At 35.9% G+C, this 24,125-nt stretch overlaps 2 protein-coding genes across 2 annotated transcripts in view; both read left to right on the forward strand.

Moving 5' to 3' along the window:
* The window catches only part of LOC144438984 (OCIA domain-containing protein 1-like), an 8,232-nt gene extending 5,189 nt beyond the window's left edge, over positions 1 to 3,043 (forward strand). Inside the window, exons 6-8 of the mRNA XM_078128217.1 lie at positions 101 to 282; positions 596 to 835; positions 1,939 to 3,043. Of these exons, the coding sequence (XP_077984343.1) occupies positions 101 to 282; positions 596 to 835; positions 1,939 to 1,985 (469 nt within the window). The 3' untranslated portion in view covers positions 1,986 to 3,043. The remainder of the gene's footprint in view (positions 1 to 100; positions 283 to 595; positions 836 to 1,938) is intronic.
* LOC144438423 (uncharacterized) overlaps positions 1 to 24,125 on the forward strand; it is a 349,033-nt gene that overhangs the window by 189,541 nt on the left and 135,367 nt on the right. The window lies entirely within an intron of this gene.

The following is a 24,125-nucleotide window of genomic DNA, read 5'->3' on the forward strand; positions in this document are numbered from 1 at the left end:
TACTATTTCTTTTCAATACAAAACATACACTCAGTACTAATATTCTGAGATTTGTGTGTCTGTTTAGTTAATAATTCTCATCTTCTGTGATTTATCCAAGGCTTGCAGGCCAGCAAACTTCTGAGGTATCTGAAGACCAGACATATGAGTCAGCGTATTCAAGCCAATCTCATGCCAGTGTTTCCCAGGGAATGCCAATGTCTAGTCCTGATGCATATACTAATATGGACATAGATCCAACCAGACCACCAGAAGCTAGGCAATCAGATGATACCATATCAGGTAAGTCTTGATACCCTCACTAATATGGACATAGATCCAACCAGACTGAAATTCAGGACAGCTGCAGCACAAATTCAGGGCTGCAGCAGCACAGGAATTCAGGGCTGCTGCAGCACAGAAATTCAGGGCTGCTGCAGCACAGAAATTCAGGGCTGCTGCAGCACAGAAATTCAGGGCTGCTGCAGCACAGAAATTCAGGGCTGCTACAGCACAGAAATTCAGGGCTGCTGTAGGATAGCACACATGGCTGAGAATGTTTCCCACTTTATACCTAGTAGAAGTTTTAAAGAATGTTGATGTTGGTGTTTTGCAGCCTTTGCTCCATTAGCACCCCTTGAAGATGGCACTAAGAAACCAGTAACTTATGCAGAATTACGTGATAAACATCGACAAGAACAACAACATATGGTTGCACCTACTTTTCCAGCACCTGCTAACTATAACCCTAGAAGTTCCTCATCTCAAACAACAACAACATCAAGTCCAAGCAAATCACGACAGTTTGGTAAAGAATTTAATGCTGATGATCACTTTGGACAAACTTCACATAAAGGTACAAGGTTGGGATTTTTTTGTAAAATGGTCGTATGGATGAGAATTGGGTATTTGGTTTGGATCTGTAATTAATAAAATAACTCTACTGTGTTTTTCTACTCGTAAAAACAACATTAAACAACATTATACCAAGTCCTTGTTTTTTAACTCTGTCATATTCTCCTCAATAAACTCAAACAATCCCTCTTGTCATGGCCTATTTGATGGAAAATTCAATGAACACTCTTCGCTAAGTTTGCACATGTGTCTGGACACACCGATAAACTTGCAGATAAGTGTTTGTACCAGTTTTCATATTTTTACTCCTTGAAGATCCTACAGCTTGTTTTGAGAGATTTGTGCGTTTCTTATTCACAATTAGATATTATTCCCCAATATTTTTCTTTGTTCAGCCAAGGCAAATACTCATGACCTAAGGGGCCTTTGTCACTACTCGTCTAGCAACTCGTAGTGACAACCCTTAGGTCATGAGTATTTTATGGCTCTATGAAGAAAAATATTGGAAAATAACATAATTCTACAGTAATATCAAAGAAAAATCTATGAAAGTAATGGCAATTTTGAATGTTTTGACTCATGTTTCGAAACACAGCAGAGCCAGTGACGTAGACACATGTTGTCGTGACATAGATGCGCAGTCGTGATGTAGAATGACCAGAGTATATATTCCATATTTTTGTTTCAACTTGACTCGTGCATGGTATAATAGTGCACATTTTAAAGATGTCTTTCCACAATTAATGTTTGGGCACAGCATGGTACAATTATTATCCCTGGGAAAGATCTATAACGTCACAGCTTTGATTTCTATATACCTCCACAAAGTACAACAACCTTTTATACTTCCTCAACTTCCTGTAGAGCATACAGTCCATAACACCTTCTGTAAGTGCATAGGATTAAAGCATTCAAATTGCAACCTCTATCCTACCAGGTTCCCAATTATACAGCGGGTTGACTGGGACACAGTCTTTGTTCAAATATTGCCCAAGGAATTTTAGCCATTTAAAAACAAACGACAACAGCAATGCTTGAGCCAGTAATCTGCAGATTGAAGCTATTTAACCATCGTGACTCCATTTCTGTCATTTTACTTTGCAGGTAAGAAGAAAGTGAATCAGTATGGCGATGTAATTGACCTTGACTAGACATTTATGATGGAATCACTGGCAGCAGCAAAACCATGCAGTACTTGAAGTTGAAATTTAGGATTTGAAAATCAGCCAGTGTTGTAGCTGGGGCCGTGCTTGACAGGAAATTCTAGCTTATCACCCTGATGTTCTCCAATTGGTACAACCCCACCTTTTTTCTATGTTTGTGGTGGGTCATCCTATTTCATCAAGAAATGAAAAGTTCGGAAACTGTGTTATTTATTAGTGTGCATCTCTAAAGGAAAGGCTTGACTGTTAGCTGGGAAAATGAAGGACTGGAATTTAATTTTAATGATGCTGAATTTGTAAAGCACTTTGTGAAAATGTAGAGCCACATTTATATGAGGCAACAAGAGATAAGTGATGTACTGAATGCATTTGTCTTGGCACAAATACTGATTTAATTTTATAGAACAGAACATTCAATGAATGTAGGGTGCAAGAGGCAACAAACATCTTCATCTATTGTTGTGTATAATCAATTTCAATGAAATTTACATGGTTATAGGAAATGTACATTGTTAGTGCCTGTTTTGAAAGACTCAAATTTAACAGTAGTCCAGGGCACACAGACTACTAAACATTGTATCTAGACTACTAAATTATCAGTAGTCCAGGACACACAGACTACTAAACATTGTATCTAGACTACTAAATTAGCAGTAGTCCAGGACACACAGACTACTAAACATTGTATCTAGACTACCAAATTAGCAGTAGTCCAGGGCACATAGACCACTAAACATTGTATATAGACTACCAGATTTATGTGATGGAAGTGTGAATAGACCAATGGTATAGCATAGTAAATGTATAGTATTGTTTATTCGCCTTTCCAGGCCTCCGGCCCATTTGCATGGAGTTACATTTTATGTGTTATAAACCAATGAAAATCAATAGAAAGTTGTAACTGACAGTCACCTAGCTAAATCTGACTACCGAGTGCAGAAGTTAAAGTTAAGCCATGAATGGAACTTAGAAGACTTTCATACGTTTGAATGGGATAAACTACATTGCATATACAGGTGTGTTCATTATCTTCAAATGAGTTGTTAGCCACATTTTTGTTCTGTAATGTGTGCTGTTTTCAAGAGAGTTCAAAATAAAGAATGTTATGATACTTGAATATACTGGTATAAATGTGTTCTTTCACTGTCTCAGTCTGTTAAAGTGAGTCAAAAATTACCCATGATTTTATAGCAGTCTTGGCAGGTAAAACACATTTGCAAATTTAGCAACGATACTTTGGGTACTAGCAATACAGATTTAAGCACCTTCAGACAACCACTGCAAGAATGGTGTCGGGTAGACTTTATTTTATCCATATGTGAATGTTCACAACCATGGCTTTAAATGTACATGCTGACTTCACTCAAACCTTGCACAAAGATAAATAGAATATTTAAAGTCCAAATAAACTGATAAAAAGCTGATGTTTCAGGTAAAATCTTTCTTACTTCAGAGGTAAAGTTCTCATACTTCTAATATCAAAGATTTACATGATGGCAATGAAGATGAACAGTATTAAATAGACAAAATCTACTAAATTACCCCAACTTTTTAATCATGGTTCCTTCATACAATAATACTTGCATGTAACTGCAGAATGGAGCAGATTTCAATTTGTCTGAAGTGTTATAAAGGTGTTGACATTGAAAACACCTTGTAAGATACAGTTTGAAGTGCTGAGAACCCGTGATTTATCACGACGAAAGAAGAAAGAACTGATGAATTGACCTTAGAGGGCGGCCTTTAAAAACGGGGCGAGATAGAGGGTTTGATGGGCAGTTGGACACTGATATTGGCATCAGTGTAGGTTTTCTACTAGTCCTCGTCACGTCCGGTGTAGCCAGCAGGAAGATTTGTGGTTTTCATTAATAACATGTGGTTTCAGACCAAAAATTATGTTTTTAATAGAATCAGCCTCAAATAATAGGGGGGGGGGGATGTTAAACTGATCTTATGTGCCCTCCCACTGATTGTGAAGGATATCTGCCCTCCCTCCCACCGGGTTTCAACTTTCCCACCAGTCAATATTGTGAATGATGTATCCATTCCCCACATGGAAAACGTTGTGCTTTCCACTATACCAACAATTCATTTTGATGTATGCAACGTGCACCCCTCACCCACAATTCCACGTTTTCCCTTCCCACTGTATCAAATCCAGGACTCTTCCCTGTCATAATTATTCCTTGTTTGCTCCCCTCCCGCTACTGATCAAAAAACACTGCCCGACCACTGAAAAATTGCATAAGAACAGCTTATATAGTTGACTGCATGCACTTGCCCTGTGAAATGTATTATTAGTACAAACAAAACGTGTACAGCTTTCATCCATTTTTTTTAAAAATTGGGTATAAAAATTACCCTAGTTCTTTCCAATTGACAGATTAAAAATTTCAAGTCTTAGAACGACAGGCTTTTCTACTTACAAAAATGTATGAGATAGGAATAATATAATTACAAACAAAAGACATTACACACCACATCAAGAACATCGTTTTCCACTTCATCTTTATTTTCAAATAAAAACAAACATAACATAACACAAATACTGCATCTGTTAATGTAACAATATATTAGATTATTTCTTTCAAAATATCATTTTCTCTCAAATGTATGATAAAACTCAATTTAAAATACATATTTGCACTTTGAATCAATCATGTTAAATCTGATTGCATTTTATTCTGCACCTGCTAGTGGCTTGACATGGAATACTTCACAAAGTAACAATATCCAAAACATAAAAATTTAAAACAAGCTAATATTAAGCCTGAAATCTTGCCCACGAAAACTGACCAAACTGACACATGAAATCCAGCCACTGAATCTAGAAGAGCTAGTGAGCTACTGATACTCAATCTAAAGGAGACTTTGAACAGTAAATGTACAAATCACAACAACTCTTGACTTACAACCTTCATCAAAATAATCATAGATATACAGGAAAGACCTTGCTAGGTGCCGTCTTTCAAGCTGCTAGCTAAATGGAGCAGTTTTGTTACTACATAAAGTGACTTACTCTTAATGTTGTACATTCTGAAATATATTGAATCATACATAATTAAACAAGTCTGTATAGTCGAATGCATTTTTAGAATGACAAAAAAAAGAGAAAAATATTAAGTCCACACCATATATCTTTGTCAGGATGTAGAACATCAAGAAAGTCAGGTAACAAGACCCCCCCCCCCCCCCATAAAACCATACATGCCCCAGTGAGAGCTATTACATCCATCATGCCCCCCCCCCCCATATAAAACCATACATGCCCCAGAAAGCGCTATTACATCCTTCAAGAAACAACAATGAAATGAACAAAGCCAGGAGTATTAACAATCATACCATCATTTCTGGTCTTTTACTCTGACAGCTCTAACCATTCATCATATTCTTCATCCATGTAGGTTAGAGTGAACAACATACATACTAGGATATTATAGTAGGTTCAGTGTTCTTCAGTCCAGCCACAGACCACTGCTGTGGTCTGAGGTCTAGCCAAACCTTAGTCTTAATTTGTAATAAGCATCAGTATGCCCTCTATTGAAGTACTGATGCACAGTTATTTCCTGTTATACACCAAATTTGGTGTTTCTGCATCCTTTACTACGTGGTGACTCGATCATGAGAAAAATCCACTTTCATCAAATTGACCCACAACAAATTTAATGTCGTCTTTTTGTTAGAGGGCACACAGCTCAGCATCACTGCAGTAACCTTATATCCATGATTATCATAACAGTGCAACAAACACCTAGAAATCAAATCAAGTTTCTGAACACTCATTCTTTATATTTCTCAACATAATATCAATGGGACAAAAACCCATTACAGGGGTTCCATGATAGTCTGTTAGAAATATCATGTTAGGGCACCCTCAAGCATCAGCCTTCCCCTGTTAAAGAGAAGGCAGAACGACATGATGTATCTTACTGCCTACTTCTATGACTGAGCCACTTCATTTGAATGGAGAACTATTGGTGTTTGTGAAGACATCTTTGTCCTTGACTCATTGACTTTGTCAAGTTTGCAATGAAACACTCAACAAACTATATAGAGCCACATACACCACCGTGACCATATAACACCTCCCCCCCCCCCCCCCCCCCCCCCACCACCACCTCTTTTTCCAAAGTTGCCTGAAATTCATCAAGTGAAACCTGGGCCACCATTTACATAAAAATATGAAGTGTCTTATAGCAAACTATTACATCTATAATATAGATAATTAACATTTCATGCAAAATATCAGAACAATAGTATGAGGAACAAAAATGACATAATGTTTGGATGGGTCAAAGTTTGCTAGCTCTTGCGCAGTTGAAATACATCAAACCATGGGCAGGAATCAACCCGCTCAATTCAAATTCACTTTGGTCACATTGTCAGATACAGCTTTCCCCTTTTTGTTTGGCATGGTAGTTTGTTGTTTCGTTGAAAAGGAAAACTTTATTGACAATGAATATAGGTATGTTTAATATTCATAGTTTATGTGACATTAATTTCTTGACCAATTATATTCCAAACTTGGATAATATGAGCTTGGGTGTGACTGAAAAATCTAATGACCAGCTATAAATTTATTCCATATTTGGACAATGTATGCTCCATGGTCTGATATAAGAATTACTGACCAGCTATTTCCACACTCAAGGATTTAATATAATGACCTGGTATTTCCAAACTTAAGGATGTAATATTACAATTTAATGACCACCCATCTTCCAAACTCACAGATGTGATATTACAATTTAATGACTAGCTATTTTCCAAACTCAAGGATGTAATATTACATTTAATGACCAGCTATATTCAAATTCACAGACGGAATATCACAATTTAACAACCTGCTATATTCCAGTTTGCAAGAACTTTGAACGAAAATGTTCTTACGCCATGCACACAAACCAAACTGTACACATTCCAACAGAAAATACAGGATTTATACCCTGATTTTTCTATGACATGACAACTAGTGTCTACATCATTGGTTCTACTGCATTGCTCAAAATACAAGTCAAATGGTCAGATTTGCAATAGTCTGTAAGGTATGCCACGACGGCAGCAGCTTGCCCATTGATCTACCCCTCTCATAAGAGAGAGAGGAGGTTGGTGTGGGTGGAATGACACAACGTATCTTACAGTCTAGAATAGCTGTTACTCTCCCTATTTTTCTTCAATTGCCTAAGCTTTATGTGTTACAGTTACTCAAGAGATCAATCCTTAGTACTTTTCTCTATTCAACATGAAAATACTTGTGTGACATAAGAGTATTATAACTTGTCTCTGACTTATAAGGCCCTTCATATCATTGATCTTTTTCTTGTCTGAACAAACAAAACTACAGGGGAACAAACTCTAATCGTAGAAAGCTTGAACAACATCTGTTTTCTGTTTTTTACAATACACACTTTTAGCTGAAAGTTTTGAGGAAAAAGTTGTCTTCATTCTCGCAAGCCAAAGTTATTATTTCTATTGCCGTAAAATAGGCTGTGGTTTGCGACGATGGTTGTCTTTTGACCTTTAACCCATAACATTGAACAGAAAGTTAGTTAAGTAAGTGTAGCAATTGCAGATTGTAATTTCATGTTGTTATAACAGAATACACATTGATATTATTATAGGAACATCACAAAAATATATATATCTTAAATGGTCTTTTGATATATGCTACAAAACGTTCTGTATTCAAAATAGACGCTGGATTTCTCATCCTTAACTGTGTAACCTCATGTTACATACAGTTATTTAACATTAAAACTCTCGCCTCCCAAGCTACAAATGTTTCAATGGTCAAAAATCATTTATCTACCCCCTCCCCCCAGTTACAAATGTTTCAAAGGTGGAACACAGAGTTGAAATTCTGACACTGTCATGACTACAATTTTGGGTAAAAATTTCCAAATCATTAATGAAAAATGCACTCAATAATAAATGTGCAATACATAATTCGATGGAAGGTGTGACAAAATTAGATTACTGGCAAAAAATTGTGTTTGACTTTGAAAAATTACAGGAAATGTTACAGTACCAAATATTTTTTTTAAATTTCTTTATCCATAATGTGTCACATTTGTAGAACTAAACATGTCCTCCACATTCTTAGTTTTCATTTTCAAGGAAGAGAGGAAAAAGCAACGGTGGGAAAATGATTCCAAAACACATTAAAGTCTTAACCCTGGGGAGACAGACATAATAAAGTACAACTGGTACAAGACACGGCAAAAATCAATTTCCGTATTCACAACAAAATGGACAATTTATGTATATCTGACATCACAGACATACTAAATAAATATATTGCACTTACTTAATGATATCAAACTAAACTACTGGCTACTGTAAATTTATATTGAAAAAACATACAATGTCATTTCAGTGTATTAAGGACCTGTCAGTTCTGAGTTTTGATATTTTTCAGATTTTGAGTGCAGCAGTCGTCTGATTTACACACATGCCGTTCCGGGGTCCCATGCTTTGAAAATCTTTGTTTCTAAACAGAAATTACCATGATTTCCCCTAAATGAACACTGGCATACTAAGCTAAATTCAACACACTCGTTGGTACTTGGGATAGGTATACAGTGATAACAACTTGACACACTGTATTTGCAAATGAACAAAAAAGCACCTCATCTGAACATGTGTATGGGACGATCAGTGAACTTAAAGTAAACATGAATATTTGGAACAATTTTATGACATAACTTACTGACCAAATCCCTGTACTCATAAATATCAAGGTCGAAAGATACCATAATTTTGTCACAAAATATCTCCAACAGTCTTACCACAGACACATCCAAATAGAAATATTTCATTGACTGCATGGGTCAGTTTATAGAAATAGTTATCTGTCTATTTGACCTTGACCTGCACTTTCAAGGTCAAATGTTAACATCAACCATTCGCTCTTTTGAATCAACACCAAACATGTAAGAAAAGGATCTCTAAATTTTCGGTGAATTTAAGATGCCTGATGTAAGTAATGTTATTCTTTATAATTATTTGATTCAATGTGATGTAACAACTTGGAGGTGACTCTCTAATCATATCTAATAATGGTTTATTTCATGGAAAAAAACTTTGTTTGGAGAGGAACTTTTCAATGAAATTAAGAGCTCATGGAAACAAAGGGATTAGTTTTAAGTTTGATATCGGTTGTGTGATAAAAATCTCATGATCATATATATTATCTAAAACAAATAACAAAAAATGTACTCATTTCATCTTTTCACTATAATATGAAAGCACATTTAAATAACTTATCAAAATGAATCTTTCTTTAAATTTTACACATCTTTCTGTGATTAATTATTAATAAATACCTTGTTGTATAACTTATACATTGTCAAAAAATTTTAAACCCTACTTGAGCAACAGCCCAAGACTCATGATTTGGCAGCCATATTGAATTTTCCCAGAATTCCATACAATGTCAAATGTCATGGCAGCAAAGTAAAAAATGCTTCAAGATTTGAGCTGTATGCAACATAAGTGATAATTTATCTCTAAGACTGACACACTTTCAGCCCCTAACACAGTCTTTTTTAATTTTCAATCAATACAAAAACTGTCATTTCTCAGTGTATCAAGTGGCACTGACCCTTACAGAAATCAAAGATGGCTGCTGTTGCTGAATAAGGCTGTCAGATCGGTTTGATTTATAGTAAATCTAATTGCAGAATAAAAGAAACTGCATGTTGCACAAATCTAACTGCAAATAAAACATTTTCATGAGTAAATCTTGGGAAGATTGTTTTTGATACATGTACATGACATGGAAGATGAAAACAAAGAACGAAAGAGTCTGGATTTGTATCAATCATTCTTGATGTCAGAGGTAGTGTTGGAAATGCCTTGTTTTTGCTGTAATTAAGTACAACTGTGCATACATGGTGTAAAGTCTTGCACACGGTAAAGCCTACTATTTCAGATTAAAAAGACAATGTATCACAATGAATGTGATTTCCTTTCAAAGAGCTCAAACTTAGACAATGAAATTTTGTACAAAATCACAAAAATACTGTCACTTAGTCACGATGAATAATAATCTTGGTATGGGAATATTGATTACGTTACCAAGACAATAATGATATAAAGTGACATTAAAACAGAGTCTGACTCTGACATAACCCATTTAGTTTCATCCATCAGGATCTTTTACCCAAGTGGCATTTCATTGAATCATTGGAAAATTTTGTTTATTAGTTTTAAGAAAGAAAGAGTTGAGTAATCTATCATAACTCCAAAAGTAGAAGATCATACAAACTCTTGAACACATTTCTCAACTATTAAAATTTATAAGTTATCCCAAGAGGTGTGTTATCATATCTTCCATACCTGGACCTTCTCAGCAACCACACACCAGTTGGCGTGGTCAAAGTAGCTCTGTAGAACATACAAACTCTCGACATGTTCCTCAACCAAACTGACAAGTTCTCCTTCTTTGAAGACGTGATAATATCTCTTATAAGTAGATGGATCGTCTGTTAAATCAGCACCAGTTGTATCTTGTGTGTCGGAATCATTTACTGTCTCAGAGTGTGAAGTATCATAATTTGAAGATTTCCTCATTTCATTTCTGACATCTTCCTCACTATCTCCATTGCAGGAGCATAATTCAACTTCAATACTCTGCATCCTTTTCTTGAGCTTGGTTGATGGTGACCCGCTTTCTGTGAAATTTCCTGAGAGATCGCTTTCACTATCAACGGATGAGGTGCTACAAGCATCATCAGATAAACCAAGTGTTTTCTTTTTCTTGGTCAAACTTCTTACAGGCTTGAAAGTTTCAGCTCTAGCGATGGCATGACTTATTTCAGCTATTGGAGGTGTGGTTCTGCCAGCTCTTAACCTGAGCAATTTCGGAGAAAACTTACTACTGAAGTTCAATAACCAACTCTCACTTTTTGATTTCCGTAGCGGAGTACCTTCCCCATCAGTAGAGTTATCGGATAAATCTGACCCTGTAGCACTCTTGCTATCGATGTGATCGTTACTTAATGTCTTAGTCCTCTCTTTTTTGCTTTCAAATGTGTTACCATTACAAGTAACAGGCATTTTCTGACTTTCCAAAGTGACACACGCTTCATCCACTTCAATTTTATCACTTGAACCACTTGGTAAGTCAATACTATGTGTCTTAAACAGTCCCCTTACATGTGCTGTAAAAGAATGAGTTTTTTGTTTCTCTGGTTTATTTTCACTACTTGTATTCCTGAAACATTCAGCACTATTTCCATCTTTGGCAAGACTTTGGACACTATCATGACTACTATCTTTCTCTAAAATGACCCACGACTCATCTTCAGTACTCGTTCCAACATTAATTGACTTTTTATATTCCTCATTTTTGTTCTCACTAATTCCATTGACTAATTTTCTGACCCCGTTGATCAGCAGTTCTCCAACTGATTCCCGTCTTTCTTTTGTTTCATTAGCACCATCAACAGTAAGTTCACCTGCATTTCCTTTGCCATCTCCATCATTACAGTTACTGCTGTCTGCAGCACTGTAGCCATCAATTGATTCAGCACTGTAGCCATTGACAGATTCAGCACTGTGGCCTGTAACAGATTCAGTGCTGTGGCCATTAACAGTTGCAGAACTGTAGCCGTTGACTGATTCAACACTGTAGCCATTAAAAGCTGCAGCACTATAGCCATCAACAGTTTCAGCACTATATATACTGATAACTTCACTACTGTTGCCATTAACAGATGCGGCACTGCAGCCATCAAAACTTGCAGCACTGTAGTTATCAACAGCAGCACTGAAGCCATCAACACTTGTAGCACTGTAGCTATCAACAGTTGCAGCACTGTAGTTATCAACAGCAGTACTGAAGCCATCAACACTTGTAGCACTGTAGCTATCAACACTTGCAACACTGTAGTTATCAACAGCAGCACTGAAGCCATCAACACTTGTAGCACTGCAGCCATCAACACTTGCAACACTGTAGTTATCAACAGCAGCACTGAAGCCATCAACACTTGTAGCACTGTAGCTATCAACAGTTGCAGCACTGTAGCTATTGACAACTTCAGTACTGCAGCCATTAACAGTTGCAGTGACATAGCTATTGGCAGCTTCAGTGCTTTTGCCATTAACAATTGCAGCACTGTAACCACTGACAGCTTCAGCATCATGGTGGCAAACAGTTTCCTCATTGTAGCTATTTACAGTTGGAACATTGCAGTCATCTATAGTTTTATCACCATGGCAATTTACAGTTGCAGCACTGTAGTCATGAATAACTGCATCCGTGTTGTATCCATTGACAGTTTCATGGTTTTCGGTGTTGACAGTGTCCCTGTTGGCCGTTTCATTGCTGCGACTCTTTTCATTGATAACACTGCAGTCCTTCATTTCACTATGCTCTGCATGCGTTTGTTCATCTGCTTGTGACACATCATTTCTGACATCATTCAATTGTCGATCTTCTCCTTCATTTATATCCTGGTCCTCGGTTACATTAAGGTGTCCATTGACAAGGATACCACTATCTGAGGCAGATCGTTGTGGAAGTCCACACTTATGACAATGTATACTACTCCTAGGACTCGGGGTAGCACTTCTTCTATAGAAACTGGTGTCCTGCGTGCTGAAACTTTGTCTGGTAAGTTTTGGTCTTCTTGGTGTTGTTTCTGATTGCTGATCATCATCACTTGTTGAACTACAGTAGCTGGAATTTTCATTCTTCAAGTCTTGCAAACGTTTGGCTGTTGGAAAGAAAAAAGCAAATTTTCGATTTAAAAGGGAGAGTGACAGGAAACTGCGATGGATAAAGGAGGCCAGCTGGATAAGGAAATCTTCCCCTGTGATGAACAGGGACAAAGGGGGTTTTCAACTCAGTCAAGTATTGGACGATTTATTCACCACACTGCCATCTAGTGGTGAATAGTAATCACTGTTTGTTTATCCTGAGGAAGTTATAATGCACAAGCAGTTCAAAGTTTTTCAGCACAGCGCTTTGGATCTGTTTTGGTCGATGATCCTCATCAGAATGACAATTCTACAGTTACAGCTGACCACTTGGTGGCAGCATAATCAACCAATGAGCTGAACAAATTTCAGTATATATAATGTTCTATTTGTACAATTACATACACACAAAATGTTTTGAAACATCAAATTTTTTTGTGTGTGAACATGACCCTTGACCTCTGGCATGGTAACTAATGTTGCTGTAGTCAACTTCAGAATCTGTGGTTCATTCAAAAACAGTGACTTTTCATGGCTTCAAACTTAGTGAAGAGTTTTGGGCAACAGAAATCTAATTCAAGCCTACCTTTGTGTTTGTGATATCGTGGTTGTAAATGCCATGGCACTAGCACATCTTGGGAATCAAACTGAAAACAAAAAGACATGGGGAAACAAAAGACTGAGATTGTAATTATGAAATGCTTGCATCTGCAGATTATGAAAAGATTACATTTGTATGCAGTGCTAACTACATTAAGAAATTGAAATAATTTGTCAGCTTTGATTTACACATTTGGCCTCCAGACTTTGTCAAATCCATAAATGATAGTTATTGTTCAACAATGAAATACAGGACAAAATCATTACAGCATAGAGATACTTTTCTTACCTTTCTTTGTTTTTGTTCCATTGCCCAGACATAGACCATAAGTTTACCACCAGGTCGTAAAATTCTTGCCAATTCCTGTAGTGCTTGTATCCTTCTCTCAATAGTGGCAAAATGATGAATGACAGCAATAGATATGACAGCATCAAAACAGTTATCACGGTATGGAAGTCGGATGTTATCACAGGCCATGACTTCATGGCCATTGTTGTGTGCTATCTCCAGCAGCTTACAGCAACGGTCTGAACCAATCTTGAAAGTGTTTGCGTTAATTGGTAGGTACCTGCCATTACCACAACCTAGTACAAAGCAAAGGAGCTGAGAATATTAGGCATTAATTTCATAATTAGGAGTGTTTATAAGACATATTATAAAGTCTGACGGCCTGGAAAACATAACACAACTAATACTGGTACAATAAATAGTATAAATACACAATCTTGTTGACATTAAACAGACAAAAAGATTGTATTGCCAATAACTGTTTTGATGCTGTCATATCACAGACAAACAGAGACAGACAGACGGACAGACAGACAGACAGACAGACAGACAGATTGACAGACACATAAAGGCAAACACTTTATCATGACATTTATTTACCAGAACTAAACATTAGTTCAGTTTGCTAATTAAACAGACAGACAGACAGACAGACAGACACAGATTGACAGACAAAGACACAGACAAAGACAGACACTCTGTCATGACATTACCACTACTAAACATTAGTTGTGCTAACTGTTATATAAACACAGACACAGACGGACAGACAGACAGACAGACACATTATCCTGACATTTACCACTACTAAACATTAGTTGTGCTAACTGTTATATAAACACAGACACAGACAGACAGACAGACAGACAGACAGACACATTATCCTGACATTTACCACTACTAAACATTAGTTGTGCTAACTGTTATATAAACACAGACACAGACAGACAGACAGACAGACAGACAGACACATTATCCTGACATTTACCACTACTATTACTAAACCTAATAGTTCAGTTGCACTATTAAATTAAACCATAGACCCTGATGTGACCAGGGGTCTATGTTTTCACCAACAAGTCATGAAGTAGATAAACTCATTGAAATGTTTCACAGTTACATCAAAAGGTGCAGTAGACTGTGAAATAAATTTCTTACTCCTGAAATGGAAGGACGAATTTACTTATTAATAATCACTTAATTGCTATCACAAAATGACTTTAAAAATTAGTCCACAGAGAATACATATCATTAATGTACACAGTGATCTTTGCCACAAAATATCAATTATTACGTCTAATCAAATGTCATGATAGAGTGTGATGAGCATAATAATCCTTTTAAATGTCTAATTGTCATAGCCTTTTAAGCACTGAACCATGGGTAATTAATTACTAGGTTACTGTATCTATCATTTTATATCCGTAAAGAATCGTCCTCCCACTGTGTTGTTTTCAAATATATTACTCTGGTAACTGAGTCTTCGGTTTTAAGATAGACACTACTGTCGCAACATGTTGATACAATAGTACTAAGCTATTGAATGGCCATTGGTTAATTACAGTCTCAGTAGTAGGGTGGCGTCTCCGAAAACTAGTTTATTTAGAGTTCCATGAACTTGCAGTGTTGTTTTGGGACTGCCAATGTTTACACTATCTTGATCACAGGGTGATTAGAATCACACAACAGAGGAACTGCTATCACCCCATTGTGTAATCTACCACATTCAAGAACAACAGATTTAGTTTGCGGCTATCTTGGTAAACCGAAGGCTTGATTACCAGTGTTGTATCATGCATTTATATCCTAAATATACTATAGTCACTTGTATTTCTCTGACTAAATTACACTTGCCAGAATCTCTCTCATGGAACGCAACATAATGATTACTGAACCTATTTCACACAACTAGAAATATGATAGCATTATTGATTGCTTGGTACCAGGATATGATCATAAGTTATCTTATTATGAATATTAATATTATCACCGATACTATTATATATTTAGTATTTCAGCCATTCAAACATTCAGTAATTTGTTGTTTTCTTGCACAATATTGCCCGCAATACTGCTGCTGTTTCACTTATTATGGCGACAGCTGTAAGTATAGCAAGTGCAGTTTCTGATTGTTCCTGTGAGGGTGTAACAGAACCAGTGAACACTGACATGAAAGGGGTTGTATATAATAATAATAATAATAATAATAATAATAATTTATTTATAAAGCGTCAGTATCCACAAAAAATGTGATCAAAGACGCTGTAAGCAACTCATACAATACAAATATCAGTTAAAAAGCAGTTTTAAAAAGTAAAGTTTTAACATTGGATTTAAAAGCAGATAAGGTAGGTGACTGACGGATGTTGAGTGGGAGATTATTCCAGAGAGTGGGAGCAGCAACACTAAAAGCACGATCACCATATGTCTTAGTACGTGATCGAATGGGGCAGAGTTTGAACTGATCAGCTGACCTTAAATTACGACGTGGAACGTATAGTTCTATCATGTCAGAAAGATAAATTGGTCCAAGCCTATGAATGAATTTAAAAATAAGAACTAAAATCTTAAAAACAATACGTTCAGAAACAGGTAACCAATGCAACTGATATAAAATTGGAGTGATGTGAAAGGTGATTTTGGAACGAGTTACAATTCTAGCAGCAATATTTTGAATACGTTGAATACGGTTGATTAGGTACTTCGGAAGCCCAAATAAAAGTGAATTACATGAATCTATTCGAGGTGTAATGAATGCATGAACTAATTGCTCAGTAGCAGGTTGAGATAAATATTTGCGGATAAGCGCAATACGACGCAAATGAAAAGTGGCAGAACGGCAGATCTGTCCAATATGAAACCAACTACATTGTACTGTCCAACATAAAGGTTATTACAGCACATCATTATGACTTGAAATAACATGTCTGTATAGTGTTTGCAATGTATGTACACTAAATATTAAAACACGCCATAATCTGATTCTATCTGCCATCATAATATATACATTACAGTGTACAGATGATTGACAGTGTCTATCAACCATCAGCTACAGAAACATTTGTCCATTCAATATCTACATTTGACCATCTTGACGTCCGCACTTTGTCACCTAATATAAATACTTAGTAAACTACAATTTATTGCATATGTACATGCTGTGTTTTTGCTAAGGTTCGGGAACCCCAGTAACAGAAAGGGAGAAAGGGGTAGAAATGGCAGTGTTTCCCCATAGAGTCTATGGTAATTCTGTTTGAAAACCCTAGTAGATTTTACCTACTCTAAAATACTGCCCTTAGGCATAATAAAAAAAAAATTGTGTGCTTCCGATTACACTCAATTTTAGAATAGGTGGGGTTGGTAGATTTTTTATTTTATTTTATCATTATATTTTTATTTCATGTGTAAGAGTCTAGTTCAGATAGTTATGTTTTCCATTGTTTTCAATATGGTCTCTGTGTTATCGGTTTCTTCTCATCAGATGTACAGCCATTACAGATTGTAAGAACAGTTTTATATTGTCTTTTTAAGTTGATGTCAGTTTCTGCATCCACTATTTCTCGAGAGACTTCACAATTCTCTTGATTTTATTATTTTTTTCTCGAATATGTAAAAAAAAGTTTAGGGTCGGTAGTGAAAAACTAGGTGGGCGTCAGGTAATCGGAACAACACAACTTTTTTTTTTAGGCCTTAGCAAAAACACTGTACATGCTACATGTATATTGTATGTTTTAAATGTCAACAAATTAAAAAAACATACATGAAATTGGAAGAAAGTTTTGATAACTGCAGAATAGCAAAAAGAGCAATTATTTATAGTAGAAGTTGATTAAAGACTGTATTATATGGCGACACATAACCTTAGCTTCAGTATAAGGATTAATAGCCAATGAATGTGACAGTGATTTAGAAACTGAAAAGTTAAAAGGTTCCAGAAAATGACAGCATTATAGATTAACTGTCACTGAGTTCAATCAATCTGTATTTTGCAGCCTTAATCTTTATACTTCCAGGATATGAAGTTATTATACTGACAGCCTAACTGTAAGCTGCTTTCACTCAAATTACTTCTGAGATAAATTCACCTGTTCTCATTTTCAAGGGATAACATCATGAGATCCATTTGATCTCGGCTACACATTTATTGCTAGTTTGGGTGAAAAATTCAAGAAGTCATGTACAATAATGCTACAAGTTTTATCCAGTAGAGTTCCGGCCAGAACGCTTTCAGATTTAAAAGTGACCACACTACTGGTTGTGGCCTGGACTATGTGAAAGGGATGCTATTGACACACTTTGGTTAAAACGGTGTCACGTTACGGTTATCCCATTACTACTCAATGTGAATGATGCTGTTATACCTTTTCTGCTTGTAGCATTACATTTTCCCCTCCTTCCACAAAAGTTGTGAGCAATGCTATGGTGACCTTTTTCCTGTCTGTAACATTTTCCTTCCCTATCCACACTAGCTGGGACAAATGTTATTGTGGCACTTTTCATACATGCCTCAAATATGACATTTTAATTTATTGTCTGTATGATATTTTAATTCTTGTCTGTACTACTATACTTGGGACAAATGCCAGGATGACATTTTTACTAATATGTAATATTATAGAAGAGGGATGGAGACTCCGAACACCATCAATGTTAAATATGTGTATGACATTGCGTTTACCATGTAACGACCTACGGGTTGTTAGATCAAGTTTGTTAATAAGTGGAAGCATTTTTCCAAGCTGGTTCGAACTTGATTATTTTGTTTGATAATAATAAATTTGTTTGAAGGTCAGTTAGCCAAGTGACCGGTTTGTCAAGGTTATTGACCCTGGTATTAGGGTAGATTAGCAGGGAAGACATTGGCGATATGCCCCCAGGTCAGTAGTTTCTGACCCTTCTTTTAAACCAGGGAAGACATTGGCGATATGCCCCCAGGTCAGTAGTTTCTGACCCTTCTTTTAAACCAGGGAAGACATTGGCGATATGCCCCCAGGTCAGTAGTTTCTTACCCTTCTTTTAAACCAGGGAAGACATTGGCGATATGCCCCCCAGGTCAGTAGTTTCTGACCCTTCTTTTAAACCAGGGAAGACATTGGCTATATGCCCCCAGGTCAGTAGTTTCTGACCCTTCTTTTAAACCAGGGAAGACATTGGCGATATGCCCCCAGGTCAGTAGTTTCTGACCCTTCTTTTAAACCAGGGAAGACATTGGCGATATGCCCCCAGGTCAGTAGTTTCTTACCCTTCTTTTAAACCAGGGAAGACATTGGCGATATGCCCCCCAGGTCAGTAGTTTCTGACCCTTCTTTTAAACCAGGGAAGACATTGGCTATATGCCCCCAGGTCAGTAGTTTCTGACCCTTCTTTTAGGGCATTTCTAAACCCACTGCAAGGGTTTCTTCATCAGTCGCAGTTTTTTTTTCCTTCCTTGTCCACATTAGCTGCACCCAATGCTTTATATGAATCTGTATATGACAATTTTAAGTAATCACTTTTTCTTCTTCCTGTCCAGCGCCTTTCAAATACAAAATGTACATGCAGTATATTCCCCACTTTTATCATTAAATACCACTCAATCTATTCAAATCTATTATGGAATGAAAATAGAATTTTATCCATTGAGCCTATTAAATATAGTATGTGTCTATTATGAATACTGATATCACATGTCTTTTCATTCATAACCAAGTCTTGATTCATATTCTTTCTTTAAATATATAGCAAACAGTAATTAAGAAATATTTGCTTATGAATAGGAAGCACAGATTGGTCATTTCCTCCACGTAATATGTTTTTTTTTACCTTATTAAAACATATCTGTTCATTTAATCCTACTGGTAAAATGTTTCCAGAGTACATTTTGTGTTCAGATCTTAGAAACTAATATCCCTTAGAAGACAAGCAGTATGATTATTTAAACAAACAACAACTATATTTGTCCGGTCTGTGTCACCATCACAATGACTTACAATCACATCAGGAGTACACATTAACATCACTGATTGCAAGTGTAATATCCTGTTTGATTGCATTCAAATTGTATTTCATAACCACTATGATGCTGTGAAGCACTACACAATTGAAGGCATTGTTGGCAAGGAAGCCAATGTTAATAGCAATTTAATGAAAAGTAAATTGAATAATAAATTTTAGGAGAGGGCAAAGAAGGTTCAATAACGTTAATCATATGAGACAGCTGAATCTGGTATCTGGACAGGATTAAGGTAACACAGGATGACATGATGATGGAAATCAAGATAGCAATCAATTTACATTTCAACTTTGTATATGTATTTCAGGAGTGAGAAATGTACATGAAATGTGATGCATGGCGAGGAGGCGTTTAATTCATTCTCTACTGTATTGATAGACTGCCATATTAATATACTACAATTACATGATGATAAATGATTACACTTTGGCAAAGACTGAATTAGAATGAATAGCAACATAAATGTGAAGAGAGAGAGAGAGAGAAGAACTATGGTAATCATCATAGCTATACCTATACCTGACCTTCACCTGTTGTATTAAGAAATCCGATGAGATGATTATAATCAGATGTTATTCCCAAACGTTTTTCTTTGTTCAGCAAAGGAAACTACAACATACAAGTGATTTAAGGGGCCTTGTCCACACAAGTTAAAGAATAGTGACAAAATCCTTATATGCTGGATGAAAAAATATAGGGATAATAAATATACTCGGGCAAGCATAATTTAAGCAAAATGATGGAGAATATATATGATGGCGATTCTGAACATTTTGATCTATATTCAAAGCACCACAGAACCAACAACATTAATTTGCAGTGGTGTGACTTTAATAGAAGGGCAAGAGTATAAATTCCATATTTTGTGTTCAATATGACGACAAAGCTTTCACATGTTATCTTGTAAACAGGAAATATAACCAGTGTGGGTTAAAGATAACTACACAAAAGAACCTTTTAAGAAAGAAGATAGTTCCATACTTAAATGTGTTTTTTTCCTCCTAATATGTCAGCAAAGAAATTAGAGGTTGCTATGTTACATGCTAGGAAGGAACTATAGCTGTAATGACTAAGCCTCAGGCAAAGATGTCAATGTTACCTCATAAAGTAGGGGGCTAGTGATTTCATTGGTTGCATTAAAGTCTGTTTATGATACATGGTATTTGTGTGAATGATTGGGAGAAAATAGTAGTTGTATTATTATACTGGGCAGGTTTTTTATCTCTGGATTTATAGCTGGAGTCTCTTGCTGGGAGTTACATTCCATGCTGAGTAAATCAACTATTAGAGTCATATGGTGCCATAAATTGATCAAATAGCACTTCAGTGACTCAGTAATTCTGTGATATAGAAGGATAAAATAGATTCTTCTTCTTGGCAGTTGTTGCTATTTTCAGTTCTGTTTAATTCAGATTTATCACTGTAACCTAAGAATTATTCTTTAGGCTAGGATTTCAATCCCATATTCTTGCATGAGTGTTATCTTATCAGTTCAGCCATATGATTATATTGGATCTTTGTTTTGTTCTGGGACATCTTTTCCTACAGCTTAAATTTAACACCTTAACTTTTAATCCTACATGTCCTCCAAACTGGGCCTTTTAAAGCCATATAGTTCAGAGTATGACGTACATGTACAGATATATTACATTCAGTATAACAATAACAGAATACAGTGCTTTCCCCCAAAGCGAGTCAAAGCTTCTAAATGAACTATCAAGATCAGTGAGCCTGATCACAAGGTTTCATGTTGAGACAGACACCGTAAAGATCACACAAACATCACTTACACCGTATGGGCTCTGTATTTAGTTAATGATAAAAACAGTAACTACTACACAAGGTATAATCAGTTGAAGTTCAAACAAAATCCATGGTCAGCAGCCAGTGCAAGTTGGTAGAATCTGTTAAAGTAGTATGCATGATGTTACTGTTTATATCATTAACTAATACAAAGCCCACATATTGTAAGTGATCTATGGTTTGTGTGTTATCTTTATTGTGTCTATCTCAACATGAAACCTTATGATCAGGCTCACTGATCTTGATAGTTCATTTAATAGCTTTGACTCACTTTGGGGAAAAGAACTGTAAGCAAGAAAAATAGCTCTTTTGAGTTCTTCTCACTTGGAATCTTATTTTTTTCTATTTTGCCGCTTGCCTCAATTTTTCAGATTCGACAAAAACACTTTTTATTCAAGACAATATATCAATCAGTGAACCTAATAAATCTGGGAACCATGCAGTCGGTGAAACTCATATCCTTCACAATTTACTATAATTCCATCGTATAACATATGACTGATACTTCCTGATACTTCCTGTCAGTGGGTGTACTGCCATAAACTCTTGTCAAGATGGATTTCATTTAAATGCAGAAAGGGCTATATGTGGGTATGAATTCAATCATTGCAATACAATGTTGATTTTAATCATCCCATCACTACAAAACAGATAAATAAAACATACATGTATATATTCTTGCCACAGGGATGTATCTGAAGCTACCTACACAATGATAATTTCTTGTTCAGTAAAAGCCGTCACAAAATATTGGTGAAGTCAGAGTTGTACAAGAATCAAGGGGTATCCATAGCATATATGGGTATGAATTCAATCCTTGCAATGTTGACTTAATTATCCCATCACGACAAAACAGGTTTAAATTCTTGCCTTAGGGATGTATCTGAAGCTACCTACACAGTAATAATGTTGTTGTCCAGTAAACATCGTCCCAAAATGAAGCTGAAGTCAGAGATGTACAAGAACAAGTCTTTGAAGGAGAAACATGCCCCATAGCATAATCCTTAACAAGAGTAAAACCCACAAAAAACAGTTACAGTTTGTATCTATGACAAGGTTCATTAGGATTATTGTTTTGTTCTGGACCAAATTTTCCTATAGCTCTGCTACACAACTGTTTTCCACTTTTAAATCCTTGGGTGTAAAAAAAATTGTGTGGTTCTGATTACATTCAAGAATAGGTGCGATAGGTAGATTTTTATTTTACCTTTTAATTTTTTTTTTCATATGTGAGTATGTAGTTCAGGTAGTTATGTTTTCCATATGGTCTTTGTGTTCTTGTTTCTTCTGATCAGATGTACAACCATTACAGATTGGAAGAACAATTTTATATTTGTCCTTTTTTTTTATTTTGATGTCAGTTTCTGCATCCATTATTTCTTGTGGGACTTTTGTGATTTTATTTATTTTTTTCTGGAATACGTAAAAAATGTTTAAGGTTGGAGGTGAAAAACTAGGTGAGGTCGGGTAACCAAAACGAAACAACTTTTCCTATTAGGCCTAATCTGAATTGGGCCTTTAAAGATAATTTACATGATGGGTGTGATAATGAAGAGCATGGCTACAATAGGAAATGATGAACACTAGTTTATTCATCATATAAATTTAAAGGCGTCACCAATTGCACATGGCATTATAAACATTTTGAAATACAATATATATCAATCTGTGTAAACTCTGATGTACATTGTGTTTCTCAACAAAATTTAAAACAAATGACGATATACAAAGGAAATAGATGTAAATAAAGCAATGGATCAAGCCACATTCCTATATCAGATTTTAATCAGATTGAATGCATGTCAGCTTTGCTAATTCACTTCTGGAGTCAGAAGGTGACATCATCACTTGTGGTCACCACACTTTAAAAGTGATAGTAGGGTTACTTAACAGGTTCTTTCTATCTAAAGATCATTATAGTGTAGAAGGAGTCAAGCTTTCATTCCAGAAATTGTTACTCAATCAAGCTGTCATTCCAGTGAAAGGTCACTCAATTAAGCTATCATTCCAAGAATCACTATACAATCAAGCTGTAATGTAAGCTGATGCTAATCCACCCCTTCCCCCCAACAACTGTGCTGTCCCCCTGTACACCATACTTCTATAGTTTTAATTCAACATATCAATGCTTCCTTTGTTAAGTTCTTCTGCCAATGTCACTTCTTGTGCTTAATAAATAAATAAATAAATAAAAATCAAAATATACAATGCACACTGTATACAAGTTTAATTACAACCTGCTAAAAATTACTTAATGTGTTTGCTTGAATGTGAGCTAAGGAAAGATTTCATGTAATGTAGCAATTAGGACAAAATAAAAGTAAAAACAACATAACAACCCATATACAAAAACAACAGGGGGTGCTCTGAGTAGGTTTGGGTACTGCTTTAATCAGTTCATTTACAGTGTATAACTGTTGAAGATAAAACTTAATGTAACAGTAACAGTCAGACTCATATTGTTATAACTGTGGCATTCTATCAGTAAATAGTTATGGGATCCAGATATCTGTGGTGTTTATACTTTGATAAGTTTAATACTATAGCAACACTAATTACATGGTAAGACACTATTACATTGTATGTCTTTGCATGAATTTTGTCTCATTTCTGGTTACCACGGGCAAGCAAAATACACTGGTGTTTTTTTGTGGGTTTTACGTACAGGATTCGGCAAGGGTCCTGCCTATTAGATTATGATAAATTGACATAAACTAATGCAAAGATGGATTAATCT

The sequence above is a fragment of the Glandiceps talaboti genome, chromosome 8, assembly GCF_964340395.1.
Source record: "Glandiceps talaboti chromosome 8, keGlaTala1.1, whole genome shotgun sequence".
Classification (NCBI taxonomy): domain Eukaryota; kingdom Metazoa; phylum Hemichordata; class Enteropneusta; family Spengelidae; genus Glandiceps; species Glandiceps talaboti.